Raw genomic sequence first — 13,380 nt, forward strand, 5'->3', positions numbered from 1 at the left:
GTGAGATTTGGGGAAAAATAATTCTGGATTCACTTCATTCAGTCGTATTTGTTGAGCGCTTACTGTGTGCAGAGCACTGTACTAAGCGCCTATGGACACACCTTTCATGATGCTATAAATCCCCACAAAAGTTAAGCGGTCTCCTTCCTTATCGACCTTCCCTCCTTCCTCCTTATCGACCTCCTTTCCTGCTCAAAGCTGGATGGAGAGCAAGAAATGATGTTTTGGTCTTTTTTTGAAGAAAAAAGAAAGAAAGTCTCCTATTGTGACTTGTACCTGCTATTCTGAGCAAAAGTGGATTGCCTTTTTTTTTTTTTTAGAAAATTGTTCCAAATGGCACTTGGTTTTGATTCTTTGGCATTTTGAAGGAGAATTCAATTAATGTGAAGTTGATTTTTTCGTTCTTGTGCTCTGTAGACCGTGATTAATTTTATCATGCGCACAAGAGAATTCACTTTGTGTACGTCGAAGGCAGATTTAAAAGGAGTTTAATTAACATACTTCAGAAAAGAGCCATATTTGCTAACTCCTCCATCCAAATGATGGACAGGCAGAAAATGACTACCTCATGCTTTTCCTGGTGTCTTAAAGTTTTAAACTCTATATTATTAAGTTTCCACAGTGTGTGAGACAGTAATTGTGCTCAATCATTAAGGTGGCTTTTATTTTTTTAAAAAAAAAGGAGTAGCAAAAAACATTATTTTGAAAAAAAAATTATACCCATTCATTTTAAATAATAACCTTGGAACCTTTGAAAATAAAGAAGTTTATTTTTGACTGCTCTTCTCCCCATATGTTCTTGCATTACTAGTTTAGCTATTAAATTGCAATTTTGGTGCATGTACTGAAAAGAAATGGCCAAGAGGCCTTATAAAGCCTGTAATCATAGCATTATCCCTGACTCATCTCTCTCATTCAGCCCACATATTCAATCTGTCACCGAATCCCGTCGGTTCTACCTTCACAATATCACTAAAATCCGCCCTTCCTCTCCATCCAAGCTGCTACTGCACTGAACAAAGGATTTATCATATCCTGCCTTGACTACCGTATCAGCCTCCTCCCTGACCTTCCCGATTCCCGTCTCTCCTCTCTCCAGTCCACGCTTTGCCCTGCTGCTCGGATCAGTTTTCTACAAAAACATCCCATCCACCTCGCTCCATTCCTCGAGAACCTCCGGTTGTCACCCATCCACCTCCGCATCAGACCATGCCCTCCCTCTTTATATCCCTCTTTATATCCCCCACACTTCAATTAAAATCCTATCTCCTCCAAGAAGCCTTCCCCGACTAACCCCTCATTTCCCCTACTCCCTCTCCCTTCTTGGATCTGTCCCCTTTTTAAGTTCTTGAGAAGTTCATTTCCTCTTGGGCTTCATCCCTGTTAACTTTCCCGTAACTGGTTTCAATTTTTTTTTTCCTGGGAATTTTAGATGGGGAGGATAACAATTGAATTCACGTTGAAAATAATTTGACCTGTCCTGGGACACAGGCTTTCTTTGGCAGATGACTGCGTTATTTTTTTTTCTGTTTCCAGTGGAGTTTTTATACTGTGACTTGGCTTCTATGAAGTCCATCCGAAAGTTCGTGAGGCAATTCAAGGCAAAGAAGTGTCCGCTCCATATCCTGGTCAACAATGGTAAGTCCAAATAAACGTGATGAGAAGACCTAACCCTCGCACGACACAGGCTATTATCTTGAAACACCTATCGTTAAAATTCCTAGGGATAGGTCTTACACACAGAAATAATGGCAGGTATTTAGAAGGCTGGAATCTTTTACAAAGGGAACTGACAATTCCACAACAGTACCCACAATTTGAGCTTGTTAAAAGAAAATCTCCTTCAAGGGCTCTACTGCTGTTAGCCACGGTCCCTGCCCTCAAGATGTTTACAATCTAGTGGAAGAGACAGACAGAATAAATTACAGGCAGGGAAAGCAGCAGAGTATAAGGATCGATGGGTAAGTGCTGAGGGGGTGTGAGACGAGTGAGAATCAAAGTGCTTAAGGAATGCACACCCAAGTGCATTGGTGACTCAAGGAGGAGGACAGATAATGGGGGAAAATGAGGGGTTATTCAGGAGAGGCCTCTTGGAGGAGATGTGATTTTAAACAGACTTTGAAGTGAGGGATGGTTGTGGTCTGTTGGATATGAAAGGGGAGGGCATTCCAGGTCAGGGGAGGACTTGAGGAGACGTTGACGAAGAAACAAAATCAAGGCAAAATGAGTACGTTGGTGTTAGAGGAGGGAACCGTGTGGGTTGGGTTGGTGTAGTAGAAAGGACAGTTAACTCTAATCTCAGCCAAGAAACTTTTTCATTTTCAGATCGAGGAAGAGACGTCTGATTGCCTAGCTTTCTTTTCAGCTGTACAGATCGTGCAATTCCTTTCAAATTTTTTCATCTTGAGATATGAACAATCAGGTTATATATATATATAATATATATATGTATATCAGGGTATACCCTGAACAATCAGGGTATATGTATATATATACATATATACAGCATTGTAATAAGCACTGGGGATAAAATAAGATTCATTCATTCAATTGTATTTAGTGAGCGCTTACTGTGTGCAGAGCACTATACTAAGCTAATCAGATTGGCTACAATCCCTGTCCCCTTGTGGACTCGCAGTCTGAAGGAGAGGGAGAATAGCATTTTACCCCCATTTTACAGATGAGAAAACTGAGGAATAGAGCAGGGTGAGGTTTTTTTATTGTAAATGTTAAGTGCTTACTCCGTGCCAGACACTGTACTTCTAGACTGTGAGCCCACTGTTGGGTAGGGACCATCTCTATATGTCGCCAACTTGTACTTCCCAAGTGCTTAGTACAGTGCACCAAGAAGTGACTCGCCCCAGGCCGCACAGCGGATAAATGGCAGAGTCGGGAGTAGAACCCAGTTCCTTCTGACTCCCAGGTTCTTGCTCTATCCACCAGGCAACACTGCTTCTCTACTCTTCTGACCCCCTCATTCTTCACTCTTTCCATTGGCCACCCTGCTTCTCTACTACCTGGACACCTGCTCATAAAAGAACTTTGAGCACAGACTGCGATAACATTTGTGCAATAGCTGTTTATGTGCTTTACGGATTCTGATCAACAGCAGTCAATATCACGTTAACTTTGCAGTTGGGGTCAGAATTCAAATGCTTGGGTTTGGGCCAAAATCCATACAATAATACGGGGTGTTTTCCTAAGGGACTTCATTGCAACAGGATCACAGGACTTTGGCTCCAGAGGATATTATGAGCTTGAAGTGAGTCCTAAGCCCTTTTATATTTTATGGGTCTAGAAAGGAATATATTTAGTTCATGGATAGTAATTGCCTATTCAGCACTTGGCCCCACTTAATCCCACAGTTAAAAAAATAAATAAAATTCCTGCTACAGTGTGTGATTGTGTATCTAGATAGATGCACATTGTTGAAAAAATGTCTCCCCCTTTGCCTACCGCATTCTACTCAAAACACCTACTGGAAACACGCATTATGGAAGAACTGGGTTTACATCTGTTGGTTGAGATAAATAAGATGTATAAGAAGTAGCGAGAGAAGGAGCATGATATTATCCAGCCTCAACTTCACTGACACTGTCCTCTCCTGGCTCTCCTCCTATCTTTCTGGCCCCTCAGTCTCTTAATACTAGTACTAATGATGGTATTTGTTAAGCGCTTACTATGTGCAAAGCACTGTTCTAAGCGCTGGGGAGGTTACAAGGTGATCAGGTTGTCCCACGGGGGGCTCACAGTTTTAATCCCCATTTTACAGATGAGGGAACTGAAGCCCAGAGAAGTTAAGTGACTTGCCCAAAGTCACACAGCTGACAGTTGGCGGAGCCGGAATTTGAACCCATGACCTCTGACTCCAAAGCCCGGGCTCTTTCCAGTGAGTCACACTGCTTCTCTCTTCTGCAGGCTCCTCCTCTGCCTCCCGCCCCCTAACTCTGGGGGTCCCTCAAGGTTCAGTTCTGGGTTCCCTTCTCTTCTCCATCTATACTCACTCTCTTGGAGAGCTCATTCGCTCCTTTGGCTTCAACTACCACTTCTGTGCGGATGATCGCTCTCTTTCTCTGCAGTCTCACATTTCCTCCTGCGTTCAAGACACCTCTACTTGGATGACCTCCCGTCACCTCAAACAGAACTCCTTAACTTCCCACCCAAGCCCCGTCCTCTCCCTGACTTTCCCGTCACTGTAGATGGCACCACCATCATTCCTGTTTCACAAACTCGTAACCTTGGTGTTGTCCTCGACTCCTCTCTCTCATTCAACCTACATATTCAATCCATCACTAAATTCGGTCAGTCCCACCTTCACAACATTGCTAGAATCCACCCTTTCCTCTCCATCCACACTGCTGTGACGTTAATCCAATCATTCATCCTATCCCACCCGGATTACCTTGCTGACCTCCCCACTCCAGTCCAGACTTCATTCTGCTGCCCAGATCATTTTCCTACAAAGACATTCAGAACATGTTTTTCTGCTCCTCAAGAATCTCCAGTATTTGCCCATCCACCTCCTCATCAAACAGAAACTCCTCACCTTTGGCTTTAAAGCACTCGATCTGTTTTCTCGCCTGTTTTATGGTAATTGTCAAGCGCTTACTACGTGTCAAACACTGTTCTAAGCGCTGAGGTAGATAGAAGTCAATTAGGTTGGACACAGACTCTGTCCTGTATGGGGCTCATGTCTTAAGTAGGAGGGGGAACTGCTCTTTGGCATTGTTTGAGACCGAAATGGTCTCCATCTCTCTAGCGCTTATTGGGCCCTCCTGGCTTGCAAATCCCAGCTCCATCACTTGTCTGCTGTGTGACCTTGGGCAGGTCACTTAGCTTCTCTGGGCCTCATCGACCTCATCTGTAAAATGGGGATTTCTATGCGGGACATGGACTGCATCCAACCCAATTAGCTTAGACAGTGCCCGGCACATAGTAAGCGCTTAACAAATACCGTAAAAGAAAAATATGTGCTCCCTGTCAGCTCCATCTAGCAGCTGCTTAGATATCCGGTCGTCATCTATTCAGCTGACGTGTCCTGACTCAAAAAGCCGGATCGCTTTGAGCATGACTTCGATGCGGGTGAGCCGCCTCGCTAGAATAAATCACAGGTTGGAATCTCAGCAACGACCTGCTGATGCTTGGTTTATCAACCAAGCAGACACGTACGGAGTTTTTGCGACCCGCCAACTGCAGCCTCCGGTTTCAGCCATTTCCGATTAAATTAGGTTTCACGCCAAGAAACTATTCCGCGCCTGGAAGCGTTTCTAGCTAAACCAGATTGGGTATTTTTCCGGCTTCTCTGTTCAAGCGGCCACATCCGAAGGGTGCTGAGTGATACATCGTTTCAAGCTGCACATTTTCCAGAATTAAATTCCCGTAGCTGGGCACAACTAGAAATGGGCCACTATGGTCGAGAAGCAGTGAGGCGTAGTGATAGAGTTCAGGGAAGGCCATAGCTTCTGATCTAAATACGATTGAATGAATAATCTCTGCTCCGTCACATGTCTGCTGTGTGACCTTGGGCAAGTCACTTCACTTCTCTGGGTCTCAGTTACCTCATCTGTAAAATGAAGATTGAGAGTTTGAGCCCCATTTGGGACAGGGACTGTATCCAACCTGATATGCTTGTAATCGACCCCAGCATGCAGTCCAGTGCCTGGCACATAGTAAGTGCTTAACAAATACCGCAATTATTATTATTGCTATTTGAGCGGAGGAAAATGCATCTGAAAATAGTCACTGTCATTCAGAGTGTATATATGTTTATATGTATACATTCACCTGTATATATGTATATATGTTTGTACATATTTATTACTCTATTTATTTATTTTACTTGTACATATCTATTCTATTTATTTTATTTTGTTAGTATGTTTGGTTTTGTTCTCTGTCTCCCCCTTTTAGACTGTGAGCCCACTGTTGGATAGGGACTGTCTCTATATGTTGCCAATTTGTACTTCCCAAGCACTTAGTACAGTGCTCTGCACACAGTAAGCGCTCAATAAATACGATTGATGATGATGATTCAGAGACTTGACGTTGGTTTTCTGTAGAGTCCGGCCAGGATTTGGGCATCTGTTCGAGACTTTTCAGAATAAAAGACTTTGGGAAAGTATCCTAAGAACCATACAAATTTTTCCAAGAGATTAGGTTTTCCTAGCAGCCTCTTGGGGCTTGATTTTAAATAGAACCCTGGCTAGGGATCAGGTCCACTATAGAGGCTGGAGTTATTCATATGAAATAATAATAATAATGATGGCATTTGTTAAGCGCTTACTATGTGCCAAGCACTGTTCTAAGCACTGGGGGGGATACAAGGTGATCAGGTTGTCCCACGCGGGGCTCACAGTCAATCCCCATTTTACAGATGAGGTAACTGAGGCCCAGAGAAGTGAAGTGACTTGCCCAAAGTCACACAGCTGACAAGCGGCGGAGCCGGGATTCGAACCCATGACCTCTGACTCCCAAGCCCGCGCTCTTTCCACTGAGCCACGCTGCTTCTCTAAGCGATATGTGCCAAGCCCTGTACTAAGCACTGGGGTAGATGGAAGATAATCAAGCGAAAACAGTCCCTGCCTGACAGTGCTTGATAAAGGGCTCAGCACATAGTAAGTGTGTAATAAGTATTGTTATTATCTAGGGGAGTCTTTGGGAGAGGGAACCCCATCTCCCAGCCTGCCACATACCTGACTGGTCAGCTAATAATTAATCATAATTATGGTCCTTGTTAACCTCTTACTATGTGCAAAGCACTGTTCTAAGCGCTGGGGAGGTTACAAGGCGATCAGGTTGTCCCACGGTGGGGGGCTCACACTCTTAATCTCCGTTTTGCAGATGAGGGAACTGAGGCCCAGAGAAGTGAAGTGCCTTGCCCAAGGTCCCACCGCAGACAAGTGGCAGAGCCAGGATTAGAACCCATGACCTTCTGACTCCTGTGCTCTAGCCACTACAATTTGCTCACAGCCCGATCTGTTGAAGATAAATCCAATTCGTCTTTACCTCTAAAAATATTCTCTCTCTAGTGAACGGTAGAAACCCGAGGTAAAAACAACTTTGCCACCTCCTGTTTCTGCGATTTTTGAAATGAGTACATTGAGGACTGTGTGGCTGGAAGTGTTTATTGCAACAGTGAATTTGTTTCCTGCATAGTCTACACTGGAATGAGGGAGGCCATGTGGCCTAGTAGAAAAAACCTGGGCATCAGAGGACCTGGGTTTTAATCCTGGCTCTGCCAGTTGCGTGCTGTGTGACCTTGGGCAAGTCACTTCGCTTTTCCACACCTCAGTTCTCCTGTTCTCCCTCCTACTTAGACCGTAAGCCCCATGTGGGATAGGGACTGTGTCCAACCTAATTCATCGGTATCTACCCCAGAGCTTAGAACAGTGTTTGACGCATATTAAGTGCTCAGAAAATATTATTTTTTTTTTTAAAGTGGAAAGAGCACAGGATTAGCAGTCAGATCCGCCTTCTAGACTGTAAGCCTACTGTGGACAGGGGATGTGTCTGTTATGTTGTTTTGTGGGTTTTCTTAAGCGTTTACTCTGTGCCAGGCACTGGGGTAGATACAAAGTTCGTCAGGTTGGACATAGTCCCTGTCCTATATGGGACTCGTAGTCTCAATAGTAATAGTGAAGTGACTTGCCCAAGGTCACACAGCAGACAAGTGGCAGAGCCGGGATTCGAACGCAGGTCCTCTGACTCCCAAGCCTGGGCTCTTTCCATTGAGCCCCATTGTTTCTTCGATGTTGCCATAAGGCACTGTTCAGAACACGCGTTAGCCTCCATTAAGGTTAAGATTAGAGTATGTTTAAGTTGCACTATATCATCTAGAATATTTGAAACCTCCAGCTAGTTTTAATTTCTATTTTGTACTGTATTGGTATTATTGCATTCTTACTATTTTCACGCACGGAATACCCTTGCTTGAGATAATTCTTCTCAGAGAAGCTCATTTTTGGCTTTCAGAATTCAATTTCACTTTTCAATGTCCTCTGACAATTTAAACTTCTGTCAGTCCTTCTGAATTACTTTTCTGTCCTCATTGTATTTGCCACCCTGTCCCATTTAATATTCTCTAAAAGACTTTACAATATGCAATTTATTTAAGATCATCATGTGGTCTGATAAAGGATCTTGAACCAAGTTTTGCAGAACTGTGATCTACAATGGGCTTTGTTATCCTTATTGTCTAGCTCAATCCCTGGAGTAAGTTAAGCATATTAATGCTTCCGTGATACAAGACCTATTCTTTGGTGCACTGTAAGCTAATTTTATAACCATACAAATGCAGCATGGCCTAGTGGGAAGAGCATAGGGCTGGGAGTCAGAGGAACCTGGGTTCTAATCCTGGCTCTACTGCTAGTCTGCTGTGTGACCTTGGATAAATCACTTCACTTCTCTGTGCCACATCTGCAAAATGGGGATTTAATACCTGTTCTTCCACTTAGACTGTGAGCTCCACGTGGGGCTTGCTTATCTCTTATCTACTCCAGTGATCAGTACAGTGTTTGGCACATAGTAAGCTCTTAATAAATGCTACAATTATTATTATTAGTAATTATAATTAATAAGAATAATCATTATTATTATGGTATTGGTTAAGTGCTCACTCTGTGCGAGGCACTGTACTAAGCCCTGGGGTGGATACAAGCAAATAGGATCGGACACAATCCCCGTCCCATGCGGGGCTCACGGTCTCAATCCCCATTTTTACAGATGAGGGAACTGAGGCCCAGAAAAGTGAAGTGACTTGTCCAAGGTCACACAGCAGACAAGGGGCGGAGCCAAGATTAATACCTATGACTTTCTAACTCCCAGGCCTGCGATCTAACCACCACGCCAGGCTGCTTCTCATCATTATTACTGTTACTACTATTATAGTTATAATTATTATTATTACTGCAGTTGGGGATACAATCACCAAGAACAAGAAAGGACTCTTCCCACTCCTCAAGAACCTCCAGGGGTAACCACCTCCTTACCATCAGCTTCATTCATTCATTCAATCATATTTGAGCGTTCACTGTGTGCAGAGCACTGTACTAGGCTCTTGGGAGAGTACGATACAACAATAAACAGACACATTCCCTGCGTACAACGAGCTTACAGTCTAGAGGGATCGTCTTTAAGGCCCTCTATCAGCTCTCCCCCATCCTGCTTCATCTCGCTGATTTCCTATTCCATCCCAGTCTGCACACTCTGCTCCTCTAATCCTACTCACCGGGCCTCAGTTTTCTTCGCCATTAACCACTTGGTCTTGTCCTCTCCCTGTCCATTTTTTAAAATGTGTTTTTTAAGTGTTTTCTGTATGCCAGGCACTCTAGTAAGCACTGGGGTTGATATAAGCTAATCAGAATGGACAACAATCCCTGTCCCACGTGGGACTCAGTGTCCTACTCCAAATTTTACCGTCGAGAGAACCAAGGTGCAGAGAAGTGAAGTGACTTAACCAAGGTCACACAGCAGAGAGGTGGCGGAGCCAGGATGAGGACCCAGATCCTTCTGACACCCAACCTGTGCTCTATCCACTAGCCCACACTACTTTTCTGCCTTAACAAATAACAAGTACTTAACCAGTTCACTATTATTAGTGTTACTGTTATTATCATCATTATATTATTATTCTTATTACACTGGGTAGGCATGATCCCTGCCCTCAGAGATCCTACAGTGCAGAAAGACACAAAAATAAGTTACAGGTGAAGCCGACCTGTGTTTCTAATAAAACAGGCCCACTGAGAAGAGATTCCTCACCCATGGCAGGACTGTGCATAATTCTTTGGTGAACTATCCTGTGATGATTTTACCCCTTCATTTATAGCTCAAATGTCTCTGCTGATCTATTTTTCTCTCTAATGGCTGTCCTGAGATTTAATCCCTAGGAGAAATAAGTGAGGTGAGGCGAGGAGACAGGCTGTAGTCGGGTAACTTTTTGGAAGGTTAATTCCAGACTCTATATTTTCTCTCTTTGGCAGCCGATTAGCATAATTAGAATTTAACATTTATGAAGCAGAGAGCGTTTACCTGACATTGTAGCCCGGAAAGTCATCTGCAAAGTGTCAGGTGAACTGAAGGTCTCTTTAGAGCTGGTTGTTGTCTTCGGATCTTAACAAGCTCCAGGGTTTGGGGCACAAAGCGCATTCTGGGTGTTTCTGCCCTAGATAAAAGTGAAAACAGTGTGTGTGAGAATTTTAGGCATGCTGAGGCTTGGAAATGAACGTCGCAAGATTCATTCATTCGTATTTATCGATCGCTTCCTGCGTGCAAATCACTGTACTAACACATAGGCGACTACAGTATAACAGCGAACGGACACATTCCCCTACAATGGTCCAGAGGGGGTGACAGACATTATTATAAATAAATAAATGACACATATGGACTTAGGTGCTGTGGGGCTGGGAGTGGGGATGAATAAAAGGGAACAAGTCAGGGGGACGCGGAAGGGAAGGGGAGAAGACGAAAGGAGGGCTTAGTCAGGGAAGGCGTCTTGGAGGAGATGGGCCTTCGATAAGGCTTTGAAGGTGGGAAGAGTAAATATTTGTACGATATGAAGAGGGAGGGCATTCCAAGCCAGAAGCAAGACATAGGCAAGAGATTGGTGGCAAGATGAGGCAGGGGATATGTGTGCCAACTCTGCTCTGTCCTCTCCTAAGCGCTTAGTACAGTGCCCTGCACACAGTAAGCACTCAATAAATATGACGGATAGATCAGTTTGTCGTGCGCTCCGTTTTCCTTGGACACCTCCAAAAGTCAACCGTGCTTTCTGCTTTTTCAGCTGGGGTGATGATGGTGCCACAAAGGAAGACTGTAGACGGGTTTGAGGAACACTTTGGTTTAAACTACCTGGGGCACTTTCTATTGACCAACCTTCTCCTGGAGAATCTCAAGAAGACAGGTTCCCCCAGCTACAACGCGAGAGTTATTACCGTCTCCTCTGCCACCCATTACGTAGGAGAACTCAACATTGACGACTTACAAAGCAGGTAGGAGTTGTTCTTGGTATGTGTGAGCATTGAGCCGACAAAGTTCCTCACTAAAAGATCAGTCCGATTGGCAGGAGGTACGGCGGAAACCAGAGATTCATTCATTCACTCATTCATTCATATTTAGGGAGCACTGTGGAGTACTGTGTGCAAAGCACTGTATTAAGTGCTTGGGAGTACAATAGAGCAATAAACAGACACATAATAGTAATTATTATTATTATGGTATTTGCTAAGTGCTTATGATGTGCCAGGCACTGTTTTAAGCACTGGGGTGGACACAGTCCCTTTCCCACGTTGGGCTCACAGTCTCAATCCCCGCTTTACAGATGAGGTAACTGAGGCATGGAGAAGTGAAGTGACTTACCCAAAGTCACACAGCAGACAAGTGGCGGAGCTGGGATTAGAACCCATGACCTTCTGACTCCCGGGCCCGGGCTGTAGCCACTAGGCCATGCTGCTTCCACATTCCCTGCCCACAATGAACGTACAGTCTAGAAATTAAGAACTTGCTCCTCCACTTGCCTGTCGCATTTCCTTGAGCAAGTCATTTACCTGCTCCGTGCCCCAGTTTCCTCAACTGTAAAATGGAGATTCGATACCTGTCTGTCCCAACTGATTAAACTGTTTCCACCCCAGTGCTTAGAACAGTGTCTGCCACATAGTGACCGCTTAAGAAATACCATCAAAAAAACCCAACTTTACAGTCTGTGGAATTTATTGAGCACTTATTTTCTACAGTGTCATCAATGATATTTATTGAGTGCTTACTATAATAATAATGGCATTTCTTACTATGTGCAAAGCACTGTTCTAAGCGCTGGGGAGGTTACAAGGTGATCAGGTTGTCCCACATCATCATCATCATCAATCGTATTTATTGAGTGCTTACTATGTGTAGAGCACTGTACTAAGCGCTTATGGGGCTCACAGTCTTAATCCCCATTTTATAGATGAAGTAGCTGAGGCACAGAGAAGTTAAGTGACTTGCCCCAAGTCTGTATGCAGAGAAGCATTGTACTAAGTACTTGGGAGAGGACAACATAGCCAGTAGACATCATTTCTGCCCTCAAGAAGCTGGCAGTTTGGAAGTTTGTAGCACACCAAACAGCTCAGCCAGTAGAACTAACTTTCTTATCACCAAAATGGGGTCTTTTTTACCTCTCTGATACAGTCCAACACTTTCCTCCTTGTCTCACCAGCTCTTAACCTTGGTGTTATCCTCTACTCAGCCCAAGTGCTTAGTACAGCGCTCTGCACACAGTAAGTGCTGAATAAATATGACACGTCTCTCACATTCAACCTGTCACGAAGTCCTGTCCCTTCCAGCTTCTCCACACTTCTGGGATTCGCCCTTTCTTCTCCAAGCGAACTGCTACCACGCTGATCCGAGCACGTCTCCTAGCCCACCTTGACTATGGCATTAGCCTCCTCGCTGACCTCCCTGCTTCTTGTCTTTCCCCCCCTCCAGTCCGTGCGTCAGTCTGCTGCCCGGGTGGTTTTTCTTAAAAGCCGACTTGTCTACATCTCTGCACTCCTCAAGAACCTCCATTGGTTGCCCGTCCGCGGCAAACAGAAACTCCTCACCGTTGGCTTTGAGACAATCAGGGCTCCTCATGTGGCCTTACCTCACTCATTTCATTCATTCATTCATTGAATCACATTTATTGAGCGCTTACTCTGTGCAGGGCACTGTACTAAGTGCTTGGGAAGTACAAGTTAATAATAATAATTAGTAGTTAATAATAATGGCAATAAGTTGGCAACATATAGAGACGGTCCCTACCCAACAACGGGCTCACAGTCGGGAGCAGCCCAGTCGTCACCCTCCGCTCCTTGAGCACCAAGCTACTCTCTACCCCATTCATTCATTCATTCAATCGTATGTATTGAGCACTTACTGTGTGCAGAGCGCTGTACTTGGGAAGCACTGTATTAAGCGCTTGGGAGTACAATAGAGCAATGAACAGACACATAATAGTAATTATTATTATTATGGTATTTGTTAAGTGCTTATGATGTGCCAGGCACTGTTTTAAGCACTGGGGTGGATAGGAGCAAATTGGGGTGGACACAGTCCCTTTCCCACGTTGGGCTCACAGCTTTACAGATGAGGTAACTGAGGCATGGAGGCATGTACTTTGCACACAGCGCTTGGGAAGTACAAGTTGGCAACATATAGAGACGGTCCCTACCCAACAGTGGGCTCACAGTCTAGAAAACCCCAATCTCATCAATCTAATCTCTCTACCTCCATCACATCTCTCCGGCCACCTTGCCTACTTCCTCCCTCAGGTCTGGAACTCCTTCCCCCTGCAGAGATGACCGCCCACCACTCTCTCCACCTTCAGAACTCCCCTTAAATTCACATTTCCTCCAAGAGGCCTCC

The 13,380-nt window shown here is 44.5% G+C and overlaps 1 protein-coding gene across 1 annotated transcript in view; it reads left to right on the plus strand.

The window, feature by feature from the left end:
- Positions 1-13,380, plus strand: part of DHRSX (dehydrogenase/reductase X-linked) — a gene marked incomplete at its 5' end in the record, with an annotated part of 79,049 nt that overhangs the window by 47,854 nt on the left and 17,815 nt on the right. The window contains 2 exons of the mRNA XM_038757090.1: positions 1,537-1,638; positions 10,784-10,991. Coding sequence (XP_038613018.1) covers positions 1,537-1,638; positions 10,784-10,991 — 310 coding nt within the window. The remainder of the gene's footprint in view (positions 1-1,536; positions 1,639-10,783; positions 10,992-13,380) is intronic.

The sequence above is a fragment of the Tachyglossus aculeatus genome, chromosome 15 (assembly GCF_015852505.1).
Source record: "Tachyglossus aculeatus isolate mTacAcu1 chromosome 15, mTacAcu1.pri, whole genome shotgun sequence".
In the NCBI taxonomy this organism is placed as follows: Eukaryota; Metazoa; Chordata; class Mammalia; order Monotremata; family Tachyglossidae; genus Tachyglossus; species Tachyglossus aculeatus.